General features: G+C 41.1%; 1 protein-coding gene across 8 annotated transcripts in view; it reads right to left on the reverse strand.

The window, feature by feature from the left end:
- DCDC1 (doublecortin domain containing 1) overlaps nt 1-19,274 on the reverse strand; it is a 251,538-nt gene that overhangs the window by 115,684 nt on the left and 116,580 nt on the right. For all 8 annotated transcript variants that reach the window (XR_014161756.1, XM_081882792.1, XM_081882794.1 and 5 more), the window contains exons 13-19: nt 17,835-17,960; nt 16,260-16,365; nt 8,722-8,859; nt 7,221-7,339; nt 6,096-6,156; nt 1,352-1,510; nt 856-1,007 (exon numbers count right to left, since the gene is read on the reverse strand). Coding sequence is in view for 7 of the 8 variants with exons in the window: in XM_081882792.1 (XP_081738918.1) it covers nt 856-1,007; nt 1,352-1,510; nt 6,096-6,156; nt 7,221-7,339; nt 8,722-8,859; nt 16,260-16,365; nt 17,835-17,960 (861 nt within the window). In the remaining variant the exon portion in view is untranslated. The remainder of the gene's footprint in view (nt 1-855; nt 1,008-1,351; nt 1,511-6,095; nt 6,157-7,220; nt 7,340-8,721; nt 8,860-16,259; nt 16,366-17,834; nt 17,961-19,274) is intronic.

Genomic DNA, 19,274 nt, shown 5'->3' on the forward strand with positions numbered 1-19,274 from the left:
CACCACAGAAGGTGAAAGGTAGTCATAAAAGAGGTACTCTATGCCTATTATGTCATCAATATTAAGAATCTCTGGGTTTGTTTCATCAACTCAATGCAGAAAGTTGCACCATGCTGCATCATCTGACCAGAACGTTGCGACATAATGGAATGCCCACTCAGAATACCGTTCCACATTTCATGTTCAAATCCTAAGCAGCCGGGAAAGATGGGGAAATTGCCAAAATGCAAGATTGAAATTTATGATCAATCTCTGTTTGAACATAAAACACAGTTTCAAAGCCCACATCCACTCTCAAGAGAGGGAATTAATATATAAAATATATTTCAATATTATGCAAAACATCTCATATTCATGCAAACTGCTTTGAGAGTACTAGAGCCTAAGTACATCCAGTGAGTTTATTGCCATATAACACCTAATGCAGAAAAAGTGGAGGGGTATATGTAATATTGCTTATTAGTTTTGAATTTTAATATTGTTGTTTTACCTTTGTATCATATTATAGGTAAAAATGCATCAAATGCATAAATGATGTACTCATATAAAATTAACTTCAGTAGAACAAAGCATGTAACCAAATCATACATTTTACTCTTCTATGCATAATAAGTTAACAATAATTACCTCAGTGATCCTCTTCCATAGTGTACACATCAATCTTTTTCTTTTTTTAAAAAAACCTGCATAAATGTCACCCCTTTCCATTAGTTTTGGTCAAAACTCCATGTCTGCTTGCAAGCCAGAGGGCTTCTGAGATATTTCAATAATATCCAGGAAATCAATCTTACATGAAACTGAAGGAAAACATCTAATGTCATTGAACAATAAATATCAGTTCTGTCAGTGGCTTACCTTTGAGCTGAGGCCTTAGGATGTTTCTCTTCTAGTTTCCTCACCAGTGCCACTGTCAGCTGCCTATTCCCCCCTGAGGGACCTTCAGGCCTTAAGTGGGCGTCCAAAGGTCCTGAAAGTTGCTTCTCATTGCAGACATCATTTTGCAGGACCTATTAAATTATGAACAAACACAATGAATATATATTGTGCTCCATACAAATATTTACTTTGGATAAGCGTGTTTTGGCAGGTACATTTTAACAAGTAATATTATCCCATGGGGAAAGGAGCTATTGGGGGGAAAAATGTGTTTGTTTGTGATTGTATGTTGTGCTTCTATTTCTCGAACATGTGTATGCAATTAATATTCAAGTTAAATTCTCTCTCTCTCTCTCTCTCTGTCTTTACATACACACATACAGAAATGGTTTGACTTGAATATTGATATTAAACTGTGAAGGGCAGCAGCATTTCCTTTCAAAATGTTTTTCCTTAAAAAAAATACTGCTCTGACCTGCCTCTGGCTTGATACAGTGACCTCTTCTGCTGCATTGCTATCTGTCTCTCGATGAACTGGAGACTGGGCCCCATGGTGTGTGCAGTATTCCGTCTGGGTCACCTCCTCTCTTACATTTAGCTCCTCTAGGTAGGTCAGGACAAACTCAGGGTAAGCCTGTAGGAAAGGACAAAGGCAGAGTAGTAACACATACCAGGATGCAATCAGTAGAAAGACAACCATCTACAGTTTAGCACGGGGAATTATGGGAGGAAAAGTTGCTGATACGAGGCAATGACATTAAAAGATATGTAGCATCTACACAATTTTGTTTACAACTTCCATCCATTTGACTAATGCAAAACTGCAACTCTATACAGAATGTAGAGAATAATTATACAGACTGTAACATGTAAGTATTAAAAAAAATCACTAAGACCCTTCCAGATGTTTGCTGCAGTTGTTGTTGCTTTAGTTGATATTATACATGGGCGCAACATGGCCTATATCCTCCTCCAATCAAACTTTCCTTTCTGATCAATATATGATTCCATCACTATAGTTTCTGCTCAATCTATGCATATATATATATATATATATATATATATATATATATATATATTAGAATTCTGCACTAAGTATATATATATATATATATATATATATATATATATATATATATATATATATATATATATATATATATATATATATATATTTGCTTTCGTAGATTTTCACAGGTACAGGAATGCAGGTTTTGGTGTCCTCGGGTGTCTTCCCGTGTAAAAGTTGGGGTGTCTAGGCGACGTTTCGACGAGGTCTCACTCGTCATCTTCAGGCTGGTGCTTTCGGCTTCTTGTTACTGGAACAGAGCAGGATCTCAGTGTTTGAGTTCCTATAAATACTGTTGAGGGGGTGTGGTGTATAGCCTCCAATGTTCTGGGCGGAGAGGAAGTTCCCAGGCTAGTGTGCCTTTTCTTCTTTTGTTCCTTAATTACTTGAGGGATATCTTGAGTGATTTCTTGAGTGATATCCTGAGTACCACTTAGGTGGGTCATTAGGTGTGGATTAGTTGCTAAAGTCTTTGTCTAATGACCCACCTAAGTGGTACTCAGGATATCACTCAAGAAATCACTCAAGATATCCCTCAAGTAATTAAGGAACAAAAGAAGAAAAGGCACACTAGCCTGGGAACTTCCTCTCTGCCCAGAACATTGGAGGCTATACACCACACCCCCTCAACAGTATTTATAGGAACTCAAACACTGAGATCCTGCTCTGTTCCAGTAACAAGAAGCCGAAAGCACCAGCCTGAAGATGACGAGTGAGACCTCGTCGAAACGTCGCCTAGACACCCCAACTTTTACACGGGAAGACACCCGAGGACACCAAAACCTGCATATATATATATATATATATATATATATATGCAGGTTTTGGTGTCCTCGGGTGTCTTCCCGTGTAAAAGTTGGGGTGTCTAGGCGACGTTTCGACGAGGTCTCACTCGTGAAAATCTACGAAAAGCAAATATATATATATATATATATATATATGCTTTCGTAGATTTTCACGGGTACAGGAATGCAGGTTTTGGTGTCCTCGGGTGTCTTCCCGTGTAAAAGTTGGGGTGTCTAGGCGACGTTTAGCAACTAATCCACACCTAATGACCCACCTAAGTGGTACTCAGGATATCACTCAAGAAATCACTCAAGATATCCCTCAAGTAATTAAGGAACAAAAGAAGAAAAGGCACACTAGCCTGGGAACTTCCTCTCTGCCCAGAACATTGGAGGCTATACACCACACCCCCTCAACAGTATTTATAGGAACTCAAACACTGAGATCCTGCTCTGTTCCAGTAACAAGAAGCCGAAAGCACCAGCCTGAAGATGACGAGTGAGACCTCGTCGAAACGTCGCCTAGACACCCCAACTTTTACACGGGAAGACACCCGAGGACACCAAAACCTGCATATATATATATATATACACACACACACACTTAGTGCAGAATTCTACTATTCACTTTCCTTTCTCACTTCCAATCATTTTTTCCTAGTTTTTTCTTTGTCTCCCCACACATTTCCACTTTCCATTTCCCATGCTTAAAGCCCTCCTTAAACATGACATTGGGGATGTGGGTGGTGCTGTGGGTTAAACCACAGAGCCTAGGACTTGCCGATCAGAAGGTCGAGGTTCGAATCCCCACTGCTTGGTCCTTGCTCCTGCCAACCTAGCAGTTCGAAAGCACTTCAAAGCGCAAGTAAATAGGTACTGCTCTGGCGGGAAGGTAAACGGTGTTTCCGTGCGCTGCTCTGGTTTGCCAGAAGCGGCTTAGTCATGCTGGCCACATGACCCGGAAGCTGTACACCGGCTCCCTCAGCGAGATGAGTACCGCAACCCCAGAGTCGGCCACGACTGGACCTAATGGTCAGGGGTCCCTTTACCTTTAAACATGACATTAGATTTCTTTGGATGAGCATCATGGCATGCCATTCATTGTTAAGGGTCAACTTAGCTCACAACTGGCATTTTCATGAAGGCCTTTTATAAAACTTCTCAAAATATATGCCAATGGATGGCTACTGGATAGGGTGGAACCCTCGCTGTGCCTGCAGAATATGAGTCATGTCTCTGTGATGATATGAATGTTACTGCATGCCTAGCTTAGTGTAGTTGCTCTGCTGACAAAGGATCCACTGGCATAAGGTAGAAAACAAGCATTCTTCTTACTGAGGCACTGAATAATGTGATTGGCTGTTCACTGCAACTTTGCTTTCCCTTGAAGCAGCACTAAAGCATTCTCCATTTTTAAAAGTGAGAGAGATGTTGAAATTCTCCTGTTTCATCTTATTAATAAGCAACGCTGCCCCACCGAAAGTCACTACAAATACTAAAATTTTCCCTGACCCCCAAAATGAGGCAAGCCTTTGCTTACACACTTTTTGCCCTCAAAACCCATTCCACCGCCAATAAATCATTTGGTCCAGTTTTGGTGAAAATGACCCATATGTTCCTTTTTTGTTGCTGGGGCTAAACCGAGGAATATTTTTCGCCATACCCTGGCACCACCTGGGTTAAGGATTAGCAGCCCAACATGATGTATATTAATATCAGGGATTATATGAAAATAGTGGCTCTCTAAAATACGATGGCCTAGGCTTCATTGCAGAGTTCTTATGCTTACAGAATGCATATTACATCTATAATTTCCTTTCAAACTTTGTTATTTCCTTTAAGCCTTTAATCAGAATAGATGAGATCCTGAAGTCATTTTTCTGTGAAACAGTGCTTTATCTGATGAGCAATAGAATATTTTGTATACTGTAAAGGAAATAAATGAAGACTTTCTGAATTTCAAAACTAGGGCATTCTGAATATATACTGTTGCGCTAGGATCACCTGTTGTTTAAAGACAACTTTCTGGTCTCTGTACCAGACACAGGGCTGAAGTCTATGGGATTAAGGGGCTGAGCCTGGTGTGAAAAGGATGGCACTGTTGTGCTTCGCACTGAAGTGTTGGAAAAGTACAGGTGCAAAAGGCATGTTGTCCATCTTAGATATGCAACTGCAGCATTGAAATATACTCAGAGTCGCAAGGTGATTTCATGCTCTTTATTCAGCTCCTAGTGGTGAGGAGGAATGAATGAATGTCCCCTCAAAGTATCTGCTTTATATACATTATTTACACAATGGGCTGCACATGATTGGCTAATTCCAGAATTCTACTGTAAGCCAATCAGGTTGTGGATTCACTTCTATCTGGAGCATGATTGGGTGGTTCCTGCCAACCAATCATACTGCTGTATTGTTCTAGGACCAATCAGACTGCTGCATTCTGAATCCTATTGTTCTAGGACCAATCAGACTGCTGCAGTTTGGATCCTATTCAATTCAGTACATAACAAGCATGCACCGCCAAATAACACTATCTACACAAAGCAGGCCGGCACAGATAAACCTAACCACAGTAACGACTACACCTGTGACACATGTGCAAAACAAGAACTAACAGAGCATTCTGAGCAAAGTCTCAAGCAAGTGAGACCAGCTACAGACTACACATCAAGTCAATTGTATTACACACATATATTAAGGTAGGCATATTAAGTAATTAGGCATTTTGAAAACATTCTAGAAAGCATTTCACTCAAGAAAATATACCAATTTGTCCCCAACCAGATGTCAAGTTATATACAGCTGTAGCCAATGCCGAAGTCTGGTCCGGCTTTCTTGCATCACCTTTCCTGCTGCGTTCCCAAACTCCACACCCACCCACAGTATCTTATGAGGGCTGCAGTGACATAGAGAATTGCTGAGAGTAGGGTAGAAACAGATTAAGCAAGTAGGAGTATTTCAGCTAGGAATACTGATTTCTGGCCAAGATCAGTGCTGCACCATTTGCGGTTAGACTAAAGCAGAACTTTGATACACCTATCAATCAAACCACAAATTAATAAACACAATAAAATCAACATGTCAGTGAATAGTACTGATTAGAAAAATGGGAAAAGAAAAACGCAAAGCTCACAGCAGTCAGAAGTTTAAGGAAAATATTATCATAAAATGCTTTTATGGTATTCTTAGAGAGAAATCAAGCAATGCAACAATACAAAAGGGAGAAAACATTTATATTGTTCATGTAGGAGGCCATATTTAACCGTTCATGCATATATGCCTTAATGGTCTCCATGTAGGAGTCTGAAGATTGGGAATAAATAGATTTTTTTTTTAAAAAAAATATGCTTATATATCTCACACACCTTAGGATGGATACAACCATCAATTCCAAACTCCCAGTGTTGATATATATTGTTTTTGTCTCTGTAAGAGAAATGTTTCTTAAGTTAACCATCATCAAAAGCATACAGCATTTTCTATTTACAGCACAACTTACAGCAGAATTCTATGAATGATTTTTCTGGAATTAAATCCCACTTAACACTCAGTGGGGCTTACTCCCAGGAAAGTGTGCACAGATTGTAGGTTTATAACATATTAACTCAAAAGTTAGTTCCACTGAGTTCAATGATCCTTATTTCCAGGCAGGTTGGTACAGGATTGCAACTTTAGATATCATAACTACATTTAATAAATAATTCCACTTTGGAAATCTCTGTTAGTTTTAGAAAAGGAATTAGCCTGGAATTTCTAAATAGGAACAGTACTTGTTTAACCACTTCCAAACCTGACCTCCTCATAAAGGAGATGCTTTTAAAATTTGTAACTCACCAGACAGCCAAATATTTTTGAACATCAGATACTTTACCCTAAAACTGTAGACAACCCCAAACCAGAGATCCAGAACTGACTTGGCGCAAGATGTAGTGAATTTTAAATTGTGCTACTGCTGATTATGTTATGCATTTTATGAGAATTGCTTTCAGTGTTAATTAGGAATTATGTTTAATACTGCCTTATTTTGTTGTGAATTGCCCTGTGACTGTTTTTGGTAAAGAAAATCTATCTGCACACCCAGACTGCATCTTTAAGATCCATTGTAGGCTATTACATAACACATGCATTTTTTATCTCTTTTAAAGGACCAAGAAACAAAAGAAACACAAGAACTACCACAGCATTAAGTAAAATATATGTGTCCTTGTTATCTCTCTATTTTTTTCCCTCCTGTCTATTGTTGAAAGAACTTTCAAAGGTGATTTTAAATATAACATTAAAGTAAAGGCTATGCCTTTACATGAATTTAATAATCCAAAAGGAATTAAAGGATGATGATAATTTTGAGATAATACAATTTCACTTATTGAATGACAAAATCTGTAAGCACATACAGTATTCTGGTAACATTCAGTTTATCTAAATGACTACATGTTTTCACTTTATCTAAATGATTGCATGTAAAAACCAACCCACCCTTGTATCAATACCTTTTCTGCAGACACAGCTTATAGCCTTCAAGAGGTATGCCATCCTGCATCACAGCTCTGATTGGATGACCAACAGCTAGGCTGCTTTGTACCATAGCTCGACTTAGAATCATTCCAGCCTTTCAATGAATGGGAAAAAAGGTTTTGAATAAGTTAAAAGAACCAGAAAATTCAACAATGTGTTACAAATAGAGAGGTCATTATGCCTGGATAGCTCAGGATATTAACAGTTGGAGAAACTGAAACACTATCCACAACTTAGCAGTCAATGAGCCCTGCTCAGAACCAGTGATCTTCTGTACAACAAGGGTGGCATTTTACAGTTCAGTGCAAAATAGAACAGACCCTTGATATCTTCATTTGTCCTTTTCCTCTGCATATTTCACAGTGCAACGATTTAGGGTCCATAACGTGTCACTTGCTATACTTATAACTACAGAGTTTACTTGAAATATGTATGCACAGGAAAAAAGTTCAGTGAACTGCAAAGATTGCAACAAATCTAGAGCCACTGAGTCAATTTAAAGTTTTACCTCAAGTCTAAAAGAATGTTGGTTAAACATCCTTAAAGCCTTTTGTTTATATAGATTTATATACAGAGGGAGATATATATACAGCAGTTTTGAAGCAAGTAAAACAGCTATTGCAGGTGCAACCTTTCATTGCTTGTTACATTTTAAAGGCTGAAATCCTAACACTTGCTTGGCAGTAAGTCCCATTGAAAACAAGAGGACTTACTTCTGAGTAAAAACAGCTAAGTCTGGATTGCATTCCAGATTTTAATATTAGCAATCAAATGTAGGGCAATTGTATGCTATTTTATATGCAACTTATCTTTGGTTCCTGCTTGCAGAGGACTCTAGCCACACCACTGACAGGCAACACTACCACTGACAGTGACTCCCCAAATGGGACATTTGGGGGGTGGATCCTAGGCTGGTCCAGCTCCCAGAGGTGGGGTGAGGCTGTCTTCCTTCTGTCCTAGCTGGTGCAAGCAGCAAGGCCTCAGATGGAGTGCTGGCTCTTCTGCCTTGCAGCTCCCAACTTTGTCCGATAATTGCCTTTAATATTGTTACACTGATGTTCACTCCCTTTCCAAATATGCAAGCAATTAGTCTTTTGATATCTCAAAAGGGAACAGCGTTATTATGCTACAAGTCTGCTCATGGTGGCAGCTGACTGCAGCCAATTCAGCCAACATATCATAGTTCAGCACAGTGGATATAACCACAATTAACAGATTAATTTGCTCTTGGCTTTGATCATCTATGCCCCATCAAAGTCAACTCCATTTGTTTTCACAACAAACTGAGAAAGGCCATGGGAGACATGGTGTAATATATGCATGATGATCTTTGTTAGTTGTGCAAGTTTTGCTTCTTTTTAATATTTAACTCAAAATCCCCAAAAGTAAACTAACAATCGGAACAACAAATCTTTTTGCATATCAAACATCTGAATCCATTAATACAATGGATGCTCTGCCTTTTCACCATGGTACCTTTGTGATCAGCCACATATTAGACAGAGGCCAGTGTGCTATGTCGAATGTCAGCTCTCGGGGGCCATTTCTTCTGGGAGCATCTTTCTTCATCTTTTCCATGTTAACTGACATGAGAAGAACCATCTGGGAATCAGCCTACAGCCAGTAATAGAATGAACCATAGAACTTTCATTGATATGTTAGCATGGTGACACTGCAAATTACCGATAGAGAAAATTCTGTGTAACATTTCCTATTACCGTAACCCAAATCAAGTATTGTAACAATCGTGAAGAAATAGTATGCTGTTATACTGCCATTGAAGCAGTCTTGCCTCCTACATTTTCTTTATTAGGGACAAAAAAGTATGCCCAAAAATTCACTCAAAGTGCAACCCTATACATGCCTATTTAGAAGTAGTGGGACTTACTCCCAGGTAAGTATTATAGCATTGTGGTCTAAATATGGGTATGGAATGAAACATGCACCACCAAAACTCGGAAAGGAACTAACTCTGAACAGGTGAAAATGTTATTGGAAGGGATGTTAGGATAACAGCAATGAGCCACCTTGCAGGGTTATAATTGTAATAACTGAGACTCTGTATGCAGATCATTTAAACAAGCCAAACCTTTTAAATAATACTTAAATATTAATGCTTTTCTGGGCTACTGCTCATATTGGAATGGCATATTCAAAATGCTATCAAAGACAAAGAGCAAAAGCAGAGTTGGCCAGAAAGATACTCAATTTGCTCTTACCTGTTAGCCAGCTGCTGCAGTACCGAGAAGAGATACCCCATCGTTTTTGTACAATGGGGCCTAATGTTCTGCTAATCCCACACTAAAGGCTGAGGGACTTAAAGCCACAAATGTACTTGCCCTCTCCATTCTAAGTTGTGATCAGAGGCAACACAACTGTGTGGAAGATTGTCATAGTTGGAATTAGCGACAGATATCATTAGGATGTGTATAACACCTGCTGTAAGTCCCTGTGTCCTCATAGCAATGCCACTGGCTTTAATCTTATCACATTTGATTTTGTGGTGCAGTGGGGAGGAAACATTGGCCCCTTTGTATTCATTTGAGGTTGGCACCCAGCACTAATACCATGCTGTTCTTCAAGAGATATAATGCGGGATATTACCAAAAAAAAAACACACCCCACCAGATAAAGAAACAACACCACATCTTTCTAACCCAGCTTCAGGTGATTTTATAGTTTCCACAGTGTGTGGAGCAATAGTGTAACAGATACAAGGAATCACAACAGGAACTTTATTATATATATATACTCTTTATAACTTTCTTTTCTTATACACATCCCATGTTACTGAACTGGAAAAGCAAGGCAAGCTGTATGTCATAATATGTTTTGCCCCATAGAACAAAGACAAACCTTTTGATGAATATACTAAATTTTTAAATAGCACAGTATCTGGCAATATCTATATATTTTTGAAGCCTTCACCAACAGCATAATAAAATTAATAGGTTTGGACAATGGCTGCCAGCAGCAATAAAAGAAAAGAAAAAAGTGTTTCCCATCACCAACAACCATAGTAATAATGCTTCCTGCACCACGTTATTACCACATTTTTAAAGTAATTAACTAGGGCTGAGTGGGAAAGGGGATAACAACTTTTGCAAACATTTTCATGAAAATCAACAATCACTTTCTTGTTGTTCATTATACCAAAAAGAGGTGAAAGTATTCATCTATTCTGAGTGAGAACAATGCTTCATTAATTTGGTTTGCCAAATTAGCATGTGCGCAAATGTGAATGAGTACAGTACACAGTATTGGCACATCTTCCTCATAACTATGTGATCCCGCCTGGCCCATATTACCCAGGAAGAAATTGCATTAAGGGGTAAAATGGCACCATACAGAACCAGAAAGGAGTAACTGTGGTAGAGATCAAGACTAACACTGCAATCCAAACTCCAGTGGGGCGGCAGCAGCCACAGTTCTGACACTCGTACTGGCAGAAAGTGGGGGGAGGGGGGAAAGAGAGAGAGAATTACTGCACCAGCCTAGAGCTATCAATGGGCAAGTGATGGTGTGGTATCCAGGAATTCCTGGTTCATTTCAGCCTCCAGAATGTCAGGAGCTCATCCTACACTCGAGTAGGACCCTGGCAGAGACACATGCCTGACTGGCATGTTCTCTCCTTCCTGGTCGATCATTCAGGAGCTTCCAAAGCTTTCTTCTGCCCGAACATCACAGCGACCGATGCAAACAGACATCGGCACACTTAGGGATCCGCCAGGTTTGCGCAGTCCGTGTAACAGAACTCAGTAGCTCAGCATTTGGCTAATCTACGTTTATTTACATATAAACACACACGGAGCACTGCAACATGGCTCCCTCTCTCTCTAGCATCCGACAGCAAAGAGAAAAAGACAAAGGACAACAGTCCCACTTCATGGAACACAGTAGCGCAAACTTCCTGTCTCCGTTACTTCCTACTCTGTGGAGTCAAAACATACACCGTCATGTGAAAGACAATAATCCCATGACTGCAATCACGTGGAATGAATCTTCAACAATCACCACGTTCAATAGGAATGGGAAGCTCTATACTTGCAGAGAGGAGAAGGCATCACTTCATGAGAAAAGGGCTAAAGTTGACAGAGTAAGGTGTGACCAATCCACCTCTCCCCCAGAAAACAGTACAGAGAGGATTAGGATTGCAGCATTCTCATAATTTTTGATAAATAAATTTCTCCCCAACACCTCCCTCCTCAGAGTGGGCAAATGATTCATATGGAGATCTGGTCATAACGTTTCATTTGAAATACAGTAGAAATTGGGTGGGGGGGTTGCGTCCCAGGGGTACCATGTAAAGGCAAACTTATATAAAGTCAGAATGACTCCCTGGAACAACCCTTACCTTCTGGAGTCAGCACAAGATCTTGTAGGGCCAGGCATGGCCAAACTTGGCCCTCCAGCTGTTTTGGGACTACAACTCCCATCATCCCTAGCTAACAGGACCAGTGGTCAGGGATGATGGGGATTGTAGTCCCAAAACATCTGCACGGCCAACTTTAGGGCCATCCAAGATCTTGTGAGATCTTGCAAAGGCCTCCAGAACCCACATGTGACCTACATAGAACCCAGAAAGCAAGGTGGAGAGCTTTTAAAAGATCAAAGCCTCCAATCCTATCCTCCACACATTACTTATCTACCAAGCTTTCTCTTTCTTTTACTCATTTATCCACAAGTATACATAGAAATAAAATATAAATTATAAAAATTGCAGCATATTTTATGCAAAAAACAAAAAACAAAACCCGAGAGATTCACATTTAGCATATTTCACTGCATATGGACTTATTTTTGGAATAAAACTTTCTGATCCTCTGAATCAGCTTTAGCTATTACCATACATTGCAAGAAGTAGTTTGTCTTGCAGAAGGTGTTCTGCATTCAAACCCTACCAAAATGGAGTACAGTCTGCACTACAGACTGATCCTATATGAAGCTGCCTCAGTGCAATAAGATCACACCATAAGCCCAAAACAAATTATTGTGCTGGACCTCTAGGCCAGCTTTCACTACCCAAGGACTGTTCAGATGTTTCGGACTACAAATCCTATTAGATCCAACATCACACACCCATGTTGACTGGTGCTGACATGAGTTGTAGTTCTAAACATCTGCAGGGCACCAGGTTGACAAAGGTTGCTCTAGTCAATGGTAAATGTTATGCAAGTTCTCACTGATAGATGGACTGTAGACAGACTGTGTGCTCTACAGAAGTTACAACAACATTAATGGAATTTGAAGATGTGAATATGCATTCATACTATTAAACATTTTTTCCTCCTTCAAAAGAGCAATTTTTAAAAATTGTGATATAATTAAAACTACCCTCTGCTTTTATTAAGAAAGTCCCTGTGTCCTCATAGCTGAAACATATTGAACAACCACAAGGACACCGTTCTAATGCTGCCGTTATCAACACAAAATGCCAGGAATATATCCCAGGTCACAGATACATGGCCTAGCTTTCTCAACAGTGATAAAAGAGCAACAGGCTGTAATTGTCTGGGTTATCTCTATCCCCAGATTTACGAATGTGGATTATATGTTACAAATTTTACTCTACTGGAAAGGTTTTGCCTGTCAATAAAAGATTAAATATAACAGTCAGGGGCTGAGCATTACTATCTATACCTGACAGCAATCTTAATGTGTGAGTATCCAGAACATGAGACTTTTGCCATTTTAGTGTGTAATCCTCTTAGCATCTTGTACACCTCAGTGAGCTTTAACATTAGGACATTTTTTTAAAAAATAAAATACTATTGGTATCTGCCCCTGTGCCTTCAATTTTGCTTTCAAAAATTGCTCTTGAAGGTATCAAATTACTATTCACAGCAAAGGGTTTACTCTGTTGAAACATAGCTGTTGCTGTGTCTTCTAAACCAGTGTTTCCCAACCGGTGTTCCGCGGCACACGAGTGTGCCGTGAGACGTTGCCTCGTGTGCCGCGAGATGCCTGGAGGGAGGCGGGCGAGTCGGGCGGCGAGAGGCGGGGCGGCGGCGGCGAGGAGAGGCCGCGCCTCCTGCTGCTGCCTGGCGCTCCTCCTCGCAGCCGGCAGCGCTGCCTGGGCGCCTCCGCGCGACTCTGCCTCGCTGGGTTTGGTCTCCCAGCAGAGACGGGTCACACGCGCCCCTCCCTCCCTCCCTCAGCCTGCGCGGAGGGAGAGCCAGAGAGAGGCATCGCTCCTGCGCGGCGGGAGAGGGAGCAGCCGGAGCGATGCCCCAAACGAACGCATGGGACCGGAGGGGAAATCCTCTCCGAGGCGGATTGAGCGCAGCTGAGAGAAGCCTTTCGAGGAGCTGCCGTGTCCCCTGGAAACCCCCTTCCCAGCTCTGCCTCAGCCGCCGCCGCCTCAGTTGCCGCCGTCCCTCAGTCCCTCGCTCTGCTGCCTCCTCCCACCCCCAAAGCTTGGAGGTTCCCCAGCAAGGGGGAGGGAAAAAACTTTCACTTTTGTGCGTCCCTCCCGGCGTGACGCTGCGCGCTGACGTCACGGGGCGGGGCTTTAATGGTGGTGTGCCGCGAGATTTTTTTTCAGTAAACAGGTGTGCCGTTGCCCAAAAACGTTTGGGAAACACTGTTCTAAACACATATTAAGACATCAAAGCTTGACTATATTCAAAACTGGTGTTAATGTTTATGCTACGTAAAATATTTGTTTCTTTGGTTTCGCCTCGTCTTTTATTTTTCTCTCTCAACACAAATTAACCTTAGTTATCCCATTCTACTTATACATATAATCTTATACACTATAATTGTATACAGACTTTTGTATGAAAATGCTACTTTATCTGGAGTGTGCCTATCCAAAACAGCAAAGGTGTACTTGTTTTACTGTGCTACTGAGCCACAATTATGTCAAAAGCAAATCAAAAGCTAGATACACCATGTTTATCTGCAGTAAACAATGAGCTCATATATCCAAATAGGATAAAAGAGTGGGGTCACATTGGCTATAATTCCAAGAGTAATGGTCTACAACTATACACTTTTGTGTTTGGTCTCTGAAAGTAGAGATTAGAACAAAAGAGGGAGGCACATCACCTTGATCCCTAAAATCACATTTTAAACAAATTTGCATTCTACTAACAAACAGCACTACCTTAGATGCCCTGAGAACTGTGCATATTTGAAGGAGAATCTCACAACTTAGTTCACCAAGGTGACAGGACAAGGGAGACAGAGCCCAGTTCTGGAATTATACATGGAAGCAGTTAGCAAACAGCACCTGCTGGAACAAGTTGTCTCTTCCCTATGACCTGTCCAGGGTCCTGAAAGATCTATCTCAATCACTCTTGCTTTCTGCTTCAGCTTTTTGTCCTTTAGTGCGTTGTTTTTCAACCACTGTGCCGTGGCACCCTGGGGTGCCTTGAATGATGGTCAGGGGTGCCGCAGGCAACACTGGCCTCTGTCCCTCTTTCTTTCCCTCTTTCCACTGATGCCCTTTTGTATATCTGCCTCCCAAAGGCTTGGACAGCTGTTTGTTGCAGCAGCCTTGCTACAAGCTCCGCAGGCAAGTGGTGCCTCTGTGACTGGCTAGGGGGTGCTGGTTGCTAGGAGCTGAGGCGGCCTTGGAGTATGCAAGCAAGTGGGTGAGGGAACACAGCCCACCAGCCCTTGCTGTTGGGAATGGACAGACAAGTCTCAGGCCCCTGTGGGGCAGTGTGAGAAGACACCTCTCTCTGGAGCGTGGGGGCTGCTCAGAGACTATGGGCGGTAGCAGCGACTGCCCAGAGGACTCCCAAGGAGAGGGGAGAGGAGAGGACGCTGAGGGAACACTCCACAACGGAGTGTTTTAGAAAGGGTGAGAGGCTGCCAGCTCTGCAGGCAAGAGGTGACATAACTGGGCTCCACAGGGGTGCCATAGAAGGAATGTAGTTGATCAAGGCAGTCGCGGACTCGAAAAGGTTGAAAAGATCTGCTTCAGTGGATTACCTATTTCCTTCCTTATTGCTCCCCTACCTGTTCCAGGCTACTTTAGTCCTGCTTCATTAATTCATTTATGCATAGACCACCCTCTAACAAAGTTATCAATAAATAAAACAGTTCAAAATAAAAACAAAAACAACAAAGGTAGAAAGAAAGCATAAAAACACAGAGAAGAAAAACATACTAAAGATAAGGATTAGGTGGCTTGGACAGAATACAAAACTTTGGGGGTAATTCAACATTGTGCTAGCTTGCCAGATGGAATAAGCGGGCTTTAACATATTGGATACCCCAAAAAATATATTCAGAATATGTTATCTCAAAATTGAACTGCCTTCTATAGGATGCACATTCTAATCTCTTTTGAATCCACAACCCAATTCACATTCTGGATCAATCTGCATTACAAATGCATCTTATGTGGGGGTTCAGTTCTGGATCATACATGTCCCTTTCACCCCATTCTGCCTCTGCTCCACTCTGTTTCACAGCCCCCCCTGCCCCCTTTGCAGCACCAAAAATGGCACGTTTGCGCAAGGTTGTGCGCAACTCTAATGCACTTGAGTGGGGAGTTGCCTGTATACCCAAACCCTTGGAGCCATCCACACAACTAGTGAGAGTGGGTGTGGAGAGAAAATCCCCTGTACCTGCAGAAGCTGTGCCCAAGACGGGGAGCTTAAAAGCTCTTTTTGCTCTGAGTAACCCAAGTAGACCAGGTACGATAAGAGCTTTTAAGCTCTCTGCCTTGCTTGTTGGGCAAGTCCTGCTCTCAATGCAGACTCTGGGAGGCTAAAGATGCTCACATGAGATCTCACAGGAACTCAGATGCTACAAAAAGAATTTTTAAGCTCTCCAACTTCCTCAGATTTAACTTGTACATTTTCAGTGAGCCTGCCTTCAACTGCATATAGTTGATAATGTGCAATTTAAAACACACATAAGATGTGGCAATATTCTTTTTTCATATATATATATATAGAGAGAGAGAGAGAGAGAGTATATTCCTAGAGGGCTGAAACATTTAATTTGCAGGTCATAGTAAAAAATGGTGCTTTAAAAGAAAAACCCTCATTGCTCACCTTATATTGTATAAAATGGTTGTCTGACTCCACAATTTCTGAGGTTTGACATTCCTGATGGTTTGTTAATTGAATGTTATCTGGAAATCCAGCACAAGCTTCCCAACTGAAATGAGCAATAAAAAAATATTGTCATTTGAGAAGAAGAGCCCTGCTGGATGAGGCCAATGGCCCATCTAGCCCAGAGCCCTCTTCTCTCATGGCCAACCAGATGCCCATGCAAAGTCCACAAGCAGGACCTGGGAATTGCTCTATAATTCCTTGCAGCCTCCCAAAAGGAAGAGGAGCTGAAATTTTAGTAGTCCAGGATTAAAAGATCTCAACTGGTGATAATTATTTGTATTTTTAAAAGCCAACAATTAACTGCAAAGACATATGCAATCACGTTGAGTTTGGTCCGAAGGTAGGTCTGCTCATATAGGGATAATCCCACTTATTATTGTCTCTCTAATGCACGGCAATATTTTATTCCATATAAGGGAAGAGCTGCCAGTCACAGGGAGGGAAAGTTACACTACTGTGGTTGGCTCAGAACCTGCCTACTGCCCCTGACACTGGATGGCTTTTCCCTGACAGCAATTGTATACACAGGCAATGCACATCTTTCTGTAGATTGTATTGACATGCATTATATCCACTTCCAAGGCACTCTGCAATTTTGGGCATTTGCACTGGTCATAGCCCTTTCATCATAGTGACTAATAATTGTAAGGTCCTAATGTTAACTGCGTAATGTGCATTGCTATCAGCCAAATGAGGTGAGGCAGTGGCCAATAGGAAGAGTGGCTTTTTAATGGTGGCACCCCATTTGAGGAATGCCCTCCCCAGAGGCTTCCCTGGGAAACACCTTGACTTTGCATCACCAGGTAAAGTCCTTTTTATTTTCCTCAGGCTTTTTTCTTTCAGTGTGTTTAAATTCTTAACAGTATTCAGTTTCTGAACTTTTAAAAAGGAATGAACGAATAAAGTGTGTGTGAAATAGTTCTCTTGATCCAAGTTTTTGTGACTATTATTTGATATAAGAAAGTGATCTTTTGGCCATTCACATTTTAGTACATTAAAAACAAATGGCTCAGCTAATTTTAAATCCACATTATTTACAGCTCAATTTTATGCATATTTACTGAGTGCCATAGTCCTTACTCCCAGCTAAGTGGGCAATAGGACTGCTGCCTTTGCACTATGATGGGGTAGCCAATCAGATGTGGCCGTCCAGATCACCATCTTCCATTATCTCTGACCACTGGCTATGCTGACTGAGGCTGGTGGGAGTTGGAGGTTTGGAAGGCCACAATTTAGCTACTCCGGCACTAAAAAGGCACAATTCCCTATTCAAATTAGCCACAAATTATTAAGGAGAAAGTGCCATATCTAAATTATCCATATATTTAATGGAGGTTTGCTGAGTGTACGCCAAAGTAAACAGCAACTAATGTGTTTTGGTGCTAAAGCAAACTGTAAGTGTTTGCTTATAATAGGTATAGCAACAGTTGCAAGACACACCAACATTGGAATCCCCCCTCCCTTCCCCCTCCCCAACAATTTTAGTGCTTCAGAAAACTCATATAAATGTACTTGTCACATCCAGGCAGTAAATCAACTGTGGGATCCAGAAGTGTTTTATAAATAACTGTGGTGCCATTCTTTTCAGCTGCAGCCACTCTGTCAAAGGTCAAACTCAGGACAGGATTTACAGGAGACCTGAAAAATGGAAATATTGTCAAATATGACCTTTGGTGGGGGAGGGAAAATAAGCCGCAGAACCAGTCATTATATGTATATGAAGCAGCAAGCACAAAAACTGAAGTTGGTAAAAATGAATTTAGCAACAAGACATTCAAATCTATACCTCTTTCTGTTTGACGCTGAGAAAAATTAGTAATCTCGTAGCTACTGCCCTATTGAAGTTCCAGTGCTTTCATGTTGGGAATTAATTCTCACTACAAGCTAGCTTGTCATCTTTATTAACCTATAGGTTATAAACAGCAAGGAAATTGAATTATTCCTGGAATAGTGAGTCATCTCCAAGCAGAAATAATTGTCGGGGAACAAAGAAAAACGAACTAAAACCAGCTCCAAGGTGATCATCTACGAAAGAGAAAATACAGTTGCATTTAATGAAGAATAGGGCACATGCTCACACTGGTGATTTTCTTAAACTATGAAGCTAAAATGGAGAAATGGGGGGGGTTCTCCTTTCAGCAGAAACCAGGTAATAAGGGAGACAGAATTCCTCCTAGAGCAGTGCAGATTCTCTTTCTCTCCTCAGTTCTACACCTTCATCATTTCTGAGGACCAACAGGCTGAGCATAGTGTGTGGTGCAAATTATGAGGTTTAGTTATGTCAGAGAAGATCCAATGTGGTTCTGACTTGCAGTTTGCCAATAGGGCAAAAATGCTCTAAATTGCATTAAAAACCTCACAAGACAAGCATCAACTGGTGAATAGTCAAAAATGTGAAACAATTGTAAGAAATTGTTTGGTGAGGGGTCTGTAAAAGTAGTTGACTGATAGTCTTCTTGGAAGAAAGGGAAAGGGATTTTCTGTTACTGGGAGAAGCTGGCTGGAGTAGGGCCACTGAGACTGGCACAACTCAAATCCCTACCTGAGCATTTAGATTATTGGAGGTGACAAACTTTGAAGGAAGGAATAAAGGTAGACTATAAGAACAATCAACTAAGATTATCTCTGAGCAGATGTCAAATCCCTAGTCAAATATCCTGTCATGCACCATAATAAGTGATGTAATATTTGGCAAAATAAGTCTGCTCATAGATTCATCAATTCTCCACTTAAACTGCTGAAAGCTTTTGATGACTATGACAAATAAACAGGACTTTTCCTTAGAGAAACCAAGAGGTGAGCTACCTTCCATGGAAGGTATGAATTAACAAGGTATGAATTGGCTGACTAGGCAGAGTCAAGGCAGCAGCCTTCCAGAAAGGACAACAGCATCATGATGAGGCCAGAATTCCCTGTAATCATTATGTCAGCTTGCCTGTCATGCAACCATGG

This window comes from Podarcis melisellensis (genome assembly GCF_964234715.1).
Source record: "Podarcis melisellensis genome assembly, chromosome: 1".
In the NCBI taxonomy this organism is placed as follows: domain Eukaryota; kingdom Metazoa; phylum Chordata; class Lepidosauria; order Squamata; family Lacertidae; genus Podarcis; species Podarcis melisellensis.